General features: G+C 35.6%; 1 protein-coding gene across 14 annotated transcripts in view; it reads right to left on the bottom strand.

Annotated features, from left to right (window-relative positions):
• Window positions 1–251: 251 nt before the first annotated feature.
• The window catches only part of GRIA4 (glutamate ionotropic receptor AMPA type subunit 4), a 395,452-nt gene continuing 383,261 nt past the window's right edge, over window positions 252–12,442 (bottom strand). For 5 of the 14 annotated variants that reach the window (XR_013522975.1, XR_013522972.1, XR_013522971.1 and 2 more), the window contains 3 exons: window positions 11,064–11,178; window positions 8,362–8,496; window positions 252–3,227 (listed from right to left, as the gene is read on the bottom strand). Coding sequence is in view for 4 of the 14 variants with exons in the window: in XM_002754358.7 (XP_002754404.1) it covers window positions 3,063–3,227; window positions 8,362–8,496; window positions 11,064–11,178 (415 nt within the window). In the remaining 10 variants the exon portion in view is untranslated. Of the gene's footprint in view, window positions 3,228–8,248; window positions 8,497–11,063; window positions 11,179–12,442 lie in introns of all 14 variants that reach the window. The other 9 variants (XR_013522977.1, XR_013522969.1, XM_009006707.6 and 6 more) reach the window with 3 other exon arrangements.

Raw genomic sequence — 12,442 nt, 5'->3', positions numbered from 1 at the left:
TTATATCAGCCTCAAAGTCATCTAACACAAAGCGTATTTCATTATTAAGCGCTGAATATCTCATGTAAGTTATTGTGCACTGTACTGAGTGCACATCACCTTTTTACACATTGTAAACGAATAATCATGAGTCAAATGATCGTTAACTCGGGGACCATATGTACTTACAATATACTCTAGAGATTGTTAATAGGAAAAGATGCTGTTTTTCTGTTTTCACTTAATTAAATTAATTCAATTCAATTCACTCATTCATTCAACAAATATTTATTAAGCACCTACAATATGCCAGGCACTGTGCTGGGTGCTGGGGATACAACTGTGAACAAGATAGACACAGTCCCTGCCCTCAAGGAGCTTACAGTCTAGTAGTTATACAGACAAGTACACAGGCAATTACAATGCAGTATGGTAAGTGCCATGATGGGAGAAAAACATTAAGAAGGGCGCCTAACTCAGTCTCACAGGCAGGGGGTGGTGGATAGCCATGGAAATCTTCATGGCAAGTAAAATTCAATTTGAGTATCGAAGGACGAGTACAAGTTAGTCAGGTAAAGAGGAGACAGGAAGGAGTTACGCACTGAGTGAATAGTCTATGCAGGGCTCCACGTGCTGCCTTGGAGGTTCATTTCCTGACGAGAGTAGCTGGATGGAAGTGAGAGAAGGAAGTCCTGAAGGAAACAAGCAAGGGCCGGTCACGAAGGGGCTCGTTTGCTGTTCTTAAGAGCTCGGAATTTATCCTGAGGGACGTGTGTGTGTGTGTGTGTGTGTGTGTGTTTGATTTACACGGTTTAAGATTGTGTGTGTGTGATTTACACTGTTTCAGATTGTGTGTGTGTGCGTGTGTGTGATTTACACTGTTTCAGATTGTGTGTGTGTGCGTGTGTGTGTGATTTACACTGTTTCAGATTGCGTGTGTGTGATTTACACTGTTTCAGATTGTGTGTGTGTGCGTGTGTGTGATTTACACTGTTTCAGATTGTGTGTGTGTGATTTACACTGTTTCAGATTGTGTGTGTGTGTGTGTGATTTACATGGTTTAAGATTGTGTGTGTGTGATTTACAGTTTCAGATTGTGTGTGTGCGATTTACACTGTTTCAGATTGTGTGTGTGTGCGTGCGCCTGTGTGTGATTTACAGTTTCAGATTGTGTGTGTGTGTGTGTGATTTAGTGTTTCAGATTGTGTGTGTGCGTGTGTGTGATTTACACTGTTTCAGATTGTGTGTGTGTGTGTGTGTGTGATTTACACTGTTTAAGACTGCTTAAACAGTCTCTCTGCAGCACAGAGACTGAATGGGGAAGGGGATCTTGAGAGTTGATGGAAGGAAATTAAGCCTTCTCCTTTTCCAACTTTACCCTCCATGATGTCACAGCTTGTGTCCTCACTAGCCCATCTAGTGGCATTCATTCCCTAGATGAGCCATTGATGTGCATGGCTTCGGGCCACTGCTCAGCCATAGGGCTCCTAACACCTTCTCCTCCTATTAAAACTCAACTCATCCTTCAAGGCCAGACTTCTGAAATCCTCCTACCTTGTGCTTTCGGCCGATACTCTAAGTACATGACTTTTTATCTGCATTAGAGTACTTATTTATCATTTCAAATGAACCAAACCTTCTTTTGAACCGTGTTAGTTTAATTCATACATAAAGTGATTTTTATAAATAAACATGACTATCATTTTCTTTACAATTTCCAGTTGAAAACAAAGACTAATTCTTCATTTTCTCTCTACCCCAAACTGTTATTAGTGCCTTCAAAGGATTTAAATGGAACAATAGGAATAAGGGAAGAAGCTCAAGAGACATATAATTTTATGCAGCAAAATACAGTCAAGTAAAATTTCAACATACAATTACAAGGTATGTTGTTAGGACATGATTCATTCCCAACTCAAAGACTCTGTCTTTGACAACTTAATCCGTTAATGAGTCAAATATCTGAAGAGGGTAGCTTAGTATGCAAAAAATAATGAGGGCTAGCTACATTTTCCACTACAGCCCACCACTTTTACGATCTCTCATATAGTCTTATAATTTCTCAAATAACTTTGATAATGATAAGAAAAAAACTTTTAAGCTCTGTAGATATTGTAAGAACATCTGTTGTTTTATTCTTTTTTGGTGGGTAAAAAAACCACAATTCTGTACACAGAACAAGATTATAAATAATACTGTTAACATGAGTGACCCATAGTCTCTTTTGAGTCTACACTCCAGACTGATGATTGAACCTAAACATTTTCTTCCTTTTGCTTTTCTTCCTGGTTGTGAGACAAATGCAATCTGTGAACCGACTCATGTGACAGAGTGAAGGTCACAGCAGACAAGAAGATGACCAACAACTTTTATTAAAAAAAAGTCTCTAACGTTTATTACAGTGATGGCATTTATATCAATTATTGCAATGTATTGTTCCCTAAGATGGTTAGAAAAAAGAATTGTGTTGTCCTCTAGTGAATTTACGTCAGTTAAAAAGCAAGCATGTTTCAGTGTTTTTCTCCAAAGTAAGTGTAAATACTTCCTTTATTTTTTCTTCCGCAGGATTTACATGTTTGTTTATTATTTTCTTATCACGGTTTAGTGATTTGTTTTCTCAGCTGGATTTTCGTCCAGGGACTAGAAGGGTGTTCTGGAGACACAGGTTAGCGTGTTCACGGACTCCTGTAACTATTTCATCCTTTCGGTGAAGACCAAGGCCTTTCTGAGCAAGAACTTCCACAGTTTAATGCGCTCACTCGCAAGTCTGATTAGTTTTTGAGTCCACGCAAATGAAATTGGTTGCTGTTAATACACCCGTCCCAGCTCCCCCCACCCCACCAACTCCCCGAAAAAAACCTAAATTGTGAGTTTTCCTGATATAAAATCTGAGTTTGGGTTTCCGAGCTGAGCTCATGCACACGTTGCTGCGGCTGCCGTCGGGCCAGAGCGTTAGGACAGACTTCGGCTCTCGGCCGAAGAATTGCTTGAGCAAAGACCCGCGCGTGGCGTGTCCCTCGGGGCTGCGTTTCCATCAGTCACCAACACAGTTAAATTAAGGCACTCAATTATTTTTTTGGTTTTTATGGTAGGTCCGATGCAATGACAGCCAATCCTGAACTTTGTCTGATTGCAGTTCCGGCGTGCACAGCCTTCGGGCAGTCAGGCGTCAAGACGCGGCCGTTCTCTCCCACACTCCCAGTGATGGATAATCTGGCTTTGTTTCTTATGGCTTCAGAAAAGGTCAGCTGGGTTGCATGGAAAGAAAGCAGAAAGAATGCGGAGTGTTACCATATTTCTGTTTCTTCAACAAAACGTGACACAACACACACTGAAATATCAATAATTAGACATCTGCATTTTTTTTTTCATATTCTTTTGGTTATATGAAAACTTTATCCGGGGAAAGGAAAGCTTAACTACACAGAAGAATGAATCCGTCTAGACTTTGTGGTTCTCCCTGTGAAAAAAGTAACTCTAAAATCATAATATTTAACTACCGTTCAGCAAATCTGGGCAGGAAACATCTTTCAACTTGCTGCACTGTGTATCTTAGTACTTCTGGATGAGCTTAAAAGCTTTTTTTATGTTTGACAACATTCTTTAAATAGTATTTCCTTGTTATGAAATGTCTTTACAGTGCAAGGATTAGACTCTCAGAACTGATAAAGTACCTAAACAAACTATATGTATAGACTCTTCCTGACAGACTACTGTTTTATAACACAGACCTATCCACAAACACTTTCATTCATTCACACCAGTTATAGACATGACCCAGAACAGCACAATTAGTGACATATAGTTCACTCTATGCCTATGGACATTAAGCCTCATATTTTAAGAACTGTATTTAAAAGGGGTGCACTGAAAAGGGATACGTTTCAAAGCCTGTTGACTGGTCATCACTGGGGAACCTCCCATATTGAGGTTACAGAGTCAGGGATCTGAAATCATCAGTAAATTTCTGTTCCTTATCCCATTAGATAGCAGATAACATTATACAAAGGAGAAACAGGTAGTGTTATTATGTTAGTCTCACAACTGTTCACTCCCTGTCTAAATTCTTTCCAGTAGCTAGAATTTTAACTTAAGAGGAAAATAGGGTAAGGGAGCTGTTCTCTAAGTTTGTTATGACTTAGGTCATAACTCACAACTCATCATGTATCTTTTTCCCTGTTGTGAATTCAAGTTTATCCAAATCTTTAGGAAATTCCTTCTCTGTGTTTATTCTGCCCTGGACCTTAAATATTAGAATAACGATATATGACGTCATGAAATTAGTAACTAGTTTAAAAACTGGTGGAGTAAAAATGTTTACAGATCAGTTACTCTGAAAACTTAAGAAAGCTGAAGTCAAATTGCTAGTAATGGCCTATAAATGACAAAATCAAGGTCAATCTCATAGTTCTGTGTCAGTAAACAGTCTCAAAATTTAATACTTATCATCATCATAATCAGAACTGAGGATATGGTCTTTCCAGAAATATGAATAGCTTTTATATTTAGACATCATGGAAATATAACAAGGATTTTAGAGAAAACACGCTTCTACCTGATTATTTTCCATTAGTTCCTCAAAATCAAAGTTCTTCTGACCTTTATTTGGCACAAAATAGGCATTCAGTAAATATTTGTGGAGTGGATGAATGACCATATATGGGAAGACTCTTTTCCTTGTGAATGAAACTGATAGGATGATATTCTAAAATTATTCATAATTTATCAATCTGCAGAATTGTACACTAAAAAGGGTAGATTTTATTGTATGTAAATTGTACCTTAAAATATATAAGTGAATACATTGCCCACTATTTTAAATTGAACAGAATTGAAATTCTCTGCTCCAGTGAGGAAGTTAGAAATGAAACAATTCAGTTCAAGCATCTGAAAGGATCCCTTCATCAGGAACCTCACTTATATAGAAGGATCTCACTAGCGAACTAAACAGCGTACATGGCGGCAATGGTCTTGTTTCTTGAAGTGAGACTCTTGGGAAGGTTGTGTTATTAAAGGTGAATATTTTTCTACGCAATATTAGGGTATGTGTATAAAAAGAAGCATTAGCAAAACAGTGCTATAGATATCAAGAAAATCTAGCCACAAAATGTTTTTAAGAAACATAAGCCAAGACTTGGTATCAAGATGCCAAATAACTTTCTAGTGTAATTGTTTCAGTTTTACGTGTTTTAGATGGACATTTGGGGGATCAGAGCCCTTTCGTGAGTACCTAACTATAAGGAGCATTCTAGTTACGGCGTTGGCATTTTCCACAATCTTCTAAAGAAAACAATTTGAGAGCAGATTTAGGAAGTTTATATTAGTTAGGTAAAGCCACATGCTTAGGAAAACAAGAAAAATGAATACCCATGAGTCTAATCCAAACCATTGCATTAGCCAATCTTCAATCTGTCGAGTTCCCAAACCACTCACTCATCTCTTGTTTAACAAGAGATTTAGGAAAGGTAGTTCCAGAAAACTCATAGATACCTACTCATCACTACATTTAAACAAAACCAAGATCAAAGTCTGAATATGTCTCTTTACATTTCCTTTCAACATTTAATGTTAAGTAAAATAGACAATTATTTTTAAAAATCCACTAGTTTAGCTTTAATTTTTCTTCAAGAAGAAATACGAAAATACCATTAATAAAAGCATGATAATTTAAAAAAAGTGTTTTCAGAAGGCTTTTGCCATAAGATGTTTTGTTTTCTTTCTTTTCTTGATCATATTTATGAGGAAGGGAAAACTTCCAAAGGTTGAACAATTCCGTATAATCTCAATACACTCTCCTCTTCTACAGATTAATGTGAGGAAGTATATTACTTCATAAAACTTTGACGTATTTTTCTTTACATTTTTATTTCCTATACTTATATCATCTGCATCTTCCGTAAAATGCCATTTCTATTCATCTTGATGTGAACCTTTCGAGGCTCCTCAAACTGGAAAAATTTCCAGCAATTTTACATATGGTCTAGGTTTGGTTGGATTGTTGTGGCTAAAGGTTTAACCTTAATCATAGGTGTTTCCTTGAGAAATGATCACTTTTTAGCAAACTCTACCATGGATTGAAGATGTCAGGTTTTGTTTTTTGGGATTCAGAGACAATATTATTTCTGAATTACCAATCATTTGCATAATTATGGTCATAGAGTTTATGAAAGTTTTCCTTTGACAGCACAGTAAAAACTGCTTACTTATAAGTTTTGACAGGCATAGATTATTTCATTTATCCTAAATGCCACTGTCTTTTAAAATGTCAGATGAATGCTTTCTTTTTATTTGAAATTTATTGTCTTAAATGTTCAAATCTACCTCTAAAGGCCGTTCATGTGATGAACTTCAATGCCAAGTTGCGACTTCAAATACAATCTTACATTTAAATTGTGTATATATATATATATACTGTATATATTAAATATATATAAATATATGTAAGAGATGTAAATTTTCACATTTTATGAATATATACATTATATATAAAAATATGAAAATTTACATCTTTTTAATAACTTTCCTTAATTTGAAATGAACTAGCGTACATGAGTATTTCTTTCTAAAATTTTGTAATACTCTTTTCTTCTTTGCTTTGCTTCCCCACCCTTGTCCTTGCTGATGATGGCTGCAGTGCCTTTGTTATGCCAAAGAAAAGTCAGTTTTAATGAACTGGTAACAAAATATAGTAAGGACATCCTATAAAATTCATCTCAGAATTCAGTCCAAATAATTTGCTCTGAAAACTAGTCAATTATTGTTTTTCTCAATTTGAAAGAAGTCTCTCCTCAATTCTGTAAACATTAAGATGATCTAATGCCCAAGACACCTTGATATTATCCCACTTTGTAGGTTTTGCTATTGGAAGACATACTAAAAATGTTTGGACCTATTGAATTGAGGATTTAGTTCTTAATTCATTTTCATACAATTAGGAAAGAGTCATTTTGGAATTATCTATGTGCTTTAGTCCTCAGTCACTGATTTCTACATTATGAATGAAAACAATTAGATCTTGATTAAAAGGGATGGCATTGGCTCTTTGCTTTAAGATACAGTATGTCAAAAGCTTTCATATAAGTAAATATCAAATCAAGCATGTTTACCTGGTATAAAATCAGATGTACATCTTACTGAAAGTATATCAGGTTTTTAACTCTAGGGTACATCAAGTACCAAATATCTCTTGGAAGTTCAAAGACTCATTTATCATTGTAATCAAACTGAGCAGCCTATTCAGTTAGCTATTACAGATAATTTTAGAAAATGGGTTTTAGAGCTCTGATTTTAGCAAGAGCAATAACAAATCCTTTCAGATCTTATTTTAAAACTACTTCCTATTATTAGATGAAAGAAGAAGTAGACATTTAGATTTAAAAAAAAATCTCCATCTCCTATATTTTACTGAATGCTTATAACTTTTTGTTGTGCCATGATGAGAGGAGCTGAACTGGCTTGCTTAAAAGCACTTGAAATGAAAAAAAAAAATGTTTATAATAGCTCACTGCAATTTTTATCTTTTTCTGAATCTCCCCTATAGGACACAAATATTGCTGACATCTCTGACGGAGAAACTGCTGTTATGCCTAAAATGTCTATTTACCTTAGTGACACTTTCAGCATAAAGTTGTTTCATCTAATAAATGTGAATTGTGGTCAAAATTCTGATGATCTCTCTTCCTTAAAGGTCTGGCTCAAGGACTACCATCAGATAAATAAAAAGTGGGATTTCATGTTTTAAAAATGTAGAATGATGGCCCATATAAAACAAATTAGAAGAGGAGCCAAAATTCATTGAGTACATACTCTGTGCTTTGAAGTTTTTACATGTATTGGTCCTCAGAAAACAATGAGACCTTGTCAAAAACAGGCAACTGTCTGGGTTTTGATCACTTGGAACAGATTTCATGCTTATTTTGTTAGCAGCTACCCTAAAATTGAACTGTAACAAAAGTCTATGTGCAAGGAAGCCCAGATCTAATTTCCAATTTTCCCCAAATTTCAGGTAAAATATACTGTTTAAGTGATCTCACAGAGCAATTCTGGTTTGTTTTTGTCTTTCTGACCCTTGCAATGCAGATATCTATTGGCAACATAAAGTTTCAAACAGTACATCTGCAGCCAAAGAAAACCGAACCAACTTGCACTGAAGGTTTCAAAAATATAAAGCTCTATTAGAAGCAAGCAATACCACCACTGGACAGACAGGTCACAACACTGCGTTCACAGGATGCATTCCCCACTCACTGTAGTCGGCCCTAAGTCCTACCCCTAAATTTTAATACTTTCGGTTCCATATACGTTGTAACCTTCTCTATAGGTTGCTAAATTCTGGGTATTCTGCGAGGAAGTTGGGTTAAAAGTCTGTGCACTCTTTGCCACCTTCATTCTCTTCGCTTCTGCCCTGGACTTGTAACAGAACTCTATCAAAGCCACCAGCATTGCCAAGCCCAAGCCGCCAACCAGAATGTAGAAGACTCCTGCTACGTTGCTCAAGCTCAAGGCACTCGTCTTGTCCTAGGGGGGATAAAGACACTTCAGTTAACTGTGGAAATGTCAAATCCAAAAGATAAAACACAGCCAATGAAAGTAAATGCTTAATTTAACCTTAAATTATTTACAAGTATAAGTCACTGATATAGGATTATGGATTTAAACATAAGGCTTATAGCTCTTGGGAGAAGTAAAATTATAATAATTATCAACAATTTGTATCTAATTACACTCAGTGAAATCAGTAACATTTTATCATTACTAAATATGGAATGAAAACCATTGTACAGCCATATATAAGCATTTATACATTTACATAGGGTTGCAGAAGTGGGCATATTATTGTTAAATTTGAAAATGACAGGTTTAAAATCCAATTATGTGAGAAAGGGGACTTCTTTTGGCTTTGATCCTATTAGAATATACTTTTAGTGTCTGAGATTTCTCATGAATAAATCCAACTCCACATTTCCTATTTGAGCAACTGAAGAGTCATTGAGCTGATAGTCTCAGGTTTTGTTCATCATTAATTTACCAAATATTTGCAAATAATGTGTTAAGGTACACATTATCTGTTCTTTTAGTTACATCTACAAGGGAAATATCATGGAAAATGTTACTTTTGCATATTATGTACTATTTATAAATAGTTATATGTGTGTAACTCAAGTAATTTTATAACTTTAAAAAATACATAAATTATTATGGTCAGTTGAGAAAGAAGTTATTTATGTATGGACAAATTTATAATTTTTTATTGATTAAAAATACAATTCCATTCTCACTTAAAAATGCTTAATCCATTAATATTTTAGAGATACTGTTCTTTAGAGCTTCAGCATACATATAATCTCATAATAAATCCAGAATAATCTCTAAATCCTACTCTTATGATTGGAAGATATTAAAATTATAACAAGAATTTAACATTGTTTAATAAATTGTAAATACGTTTATTACATAGTATTATTGCAAGTATTTTAACAGACTACCGGAAGGACGCCCTGTAGCTATTATCTTCTCAGCAGTATGCTTTGTGCAAAACGTAATTCAGACACTTAGAGAGTTTTATAGGAGAGGATTTAATTCAAAAGACGCACTATATATATTGTCATCTTAGTCACGACATCAACTGACTGGACCAAACATTTTAGGGTAACTTCACGTTTAAAATATTCACTCATTAAGTATTTGCACTTGTCTGACTTTGCATCAGGATTTGAGGTAAGTTTCATTATCTGCCCAAGCTTGTCTCATTCCACTCTGGTAAAAAGGCAGACGTATGATTAAAACATACTGATAAGGCCTGAAAGGGATTCATTAACATTAGTTTGTCTCCTTTGTAAATTAATTGAGGCTCTCCTATTTAAACAAGTCACATGTTTAACATCTTAGAATATCCAATAATTTGTTTTCTTTCTTTCTTTTTTTTTTATTTTTATTTTTTTGAGACAGAGTTTCGCTCTTGTTACCCAGGCTGGAGTGCAATGGCGCGATCTCGGCTCACCGCAACCTCCGCCTCCTGGGTTCAGGCAATTCTCCTGCCTCAGCCTCCTGAGTAGCTGGGATTACAGGCACACGCCACCATGCCCAGCTAATCTTTTGTATCTTTAGTAGAGACGGGGTTTCACCATGTTGACAGGATGGTCTCGATCTCTTGACCTCATGATCCACCCGCCTCGGCCTCCCAAAGTGCTGGGATTACAGGCTTGAGCCACTGCGCCCGGCCATTTGTTTTCTTTCTTAAAGAAGATACAGAAAGAAATAGAAGAGGATTCCAAGAAACTTCAACTCTGGCTTTCTGGCACGGTTACTATATTGTATCAACTTGTATAGGTATTTAGATTCATGGATAAACTTGTAATTTTTTTACAAAAATAAAACATTATTTACACTACTTTTATTTGTGCTCAACAGAATTAGGCATAGAGGTTCCTGCATTTTTAATTTTTTTTCCTGCAATGTTTTAAAAAGAAGTTATGATTAAGAGATCTTAGAACTTGAGAATATTATTCATAAACAATGATTAATTAAAACAATTTCAATTGGGGGAATGGAATTGAAAGGTTGACTCTCTTTATCAGCACAGAAATATAGGGCTTCTTCAAACTAAAGTGGAATGCTTGGCACTATGGTGACAAAAGACTGAACTTCTGAATAAGCATTTAATTAATATTTAGATTTTTCTTTTTCTGGTATACCACTGATTTCCTGTTTTGAGAACACATCAGTTCTTGAAATAACATGATTTCCTTAAAGTCTTTGCCTCCAATACAAACAAGAAAACTACACCAAAAAACATTACTTTTATTAGTGGTACGTAAATTTGAGAATAATATAAAAGGAATTTTATTATTTTATACATTTTTGCAGTTTTAAGTTTATTTAAAAATCTTAATATTGGGGAGCAGTTTGCAGTTTCCTGAAAAGACCATACCTAGGTTTGAAATTTATGACATCAGCTTTTAATTCGGGCAGTGGCTGAGTGTTAGAGACATGTTCAGCTTTTATGGTTTCCATATCCTTTTGACAATTGCTCCCATTTACTGCTTCGTGAACACAAGAGGAGGCCCCGAACTGCAGCGACTGACCTTGCTTCCAGAGTCCTTGGGTCCACATTCACCTTTATCGTACCACCATTTGTTTTTCAGCTTGTCTAAGACGCCTGCCTCACTGAGTTTCAAAACGGCAAGGTTTACAGGAGTTCTTCACGTGGAAAATAACATAAATAACATTATATATGTTATTTTATGTTATTCAAGTAAAACTACATTAGAATCGCATGGCAAAGTGACAGAGCAGAGGCCACAGTAGGTGCTATGTCTTGTACTGTAGGCCCAGGTTTAGAATGAGACATAAAACTGGGGCCTGCTCCATCGCTTTAGGTAACAGGCACATACTGCTAGGGAGGATTTTTAAATAAAATGTATGCAATTACTGTGAATTCAAAACTATTGGCTTTGGTTGGGTTTCTGGAACATGTGCAATGTTCCCCACATAAATGTGGCAGTCATTCACAATCTAGAAGCTTCTCTTTGTTCTCTTTCAAAATTAAGGAAGTGGCTGCAGGTTGACAGACAGACTGAAATGGAAGCTAGATAGGACTGATTTCATTCCTTGCATGTGTTATGATTCAGCTCATGGTATTTGATTTTACGCTGTAAAAATATGTCTGCAGTATCATCATTAAATTGATTTCTTGACCACTTTCATCCAATAATACCTGACTGAAAAAGGAGGGTGATTTCAGTGTTATAAAAGATCATCTTACGCAGAGGAAGGTCATCACGAGACAAATATGTAAATCATTACTTAAAGGTATAAGCCCAGGATGATATTTTTCTTCTTAATTGCAGTCTTTAACATAAATAACATCACCAGAAGCAATTTTCATCTATCTTGAACCTGTCATCTATTTTTCATCTATCTTGAGGCTTAAAGTACATTAATGTACTTTAAGTACAAAATGAAGTGACTATAATATATTCCACAAATTCTTACCAACAAACAAAGACAGTTAGAGGTAACCAAGATTTTTCTGAAATGACAAACTCCTCTTATTATAAGAGGAGTCTTTTTATATTTGTAAGAGGCTCTATTTGTCTCCTCTACCATCTTTGATTCCTACAACACTAAATATTGTGTTAGGAGTTTCAGGGAGGAGGATTTCCGTTATTACCTGGTGTCAGTATTCCAAGGAGTTTAATAATTCTTTCATTTTTCACTCCATATTATAATACGAAGGCTAAGATGATGAAGGGGAAGCGTCCTAGGACCTTTTGTTATTACTGTTTTGGTGACTGACTGGTTTTTTGTTTAGTTCTGAGAGAGATTTGCCACATTCCTCTGCACATTTTACCTGGCTGTATCCCTTATGGTCCTCAGTTCTTCTAGGAAATGCTGAGTGCATCTGGAGTTACGTGACATGCATTTATTGAGCATTCATTCCATAAACCTATCCACACAACTA

Source organism: Callithrix jacchus, chromosome 10, assembly GCF_049354715.1.
Source record: "Callithrix jacchus isolate 240 chromosome 10, calJac240_pri, whole genome shotgun sequence".
NCBI classification, from domain to species: domain Eukaryota; kingdom Metazoa; phylum Chordata; class Mammalia; order Primates; family Cebidae; genus Callithrix; species Callithrix jacchus.
Note: the sequence above shows the minus strand (reverse complement) of the source record. Positions and strands in the feature narration are given on the sequence as shown.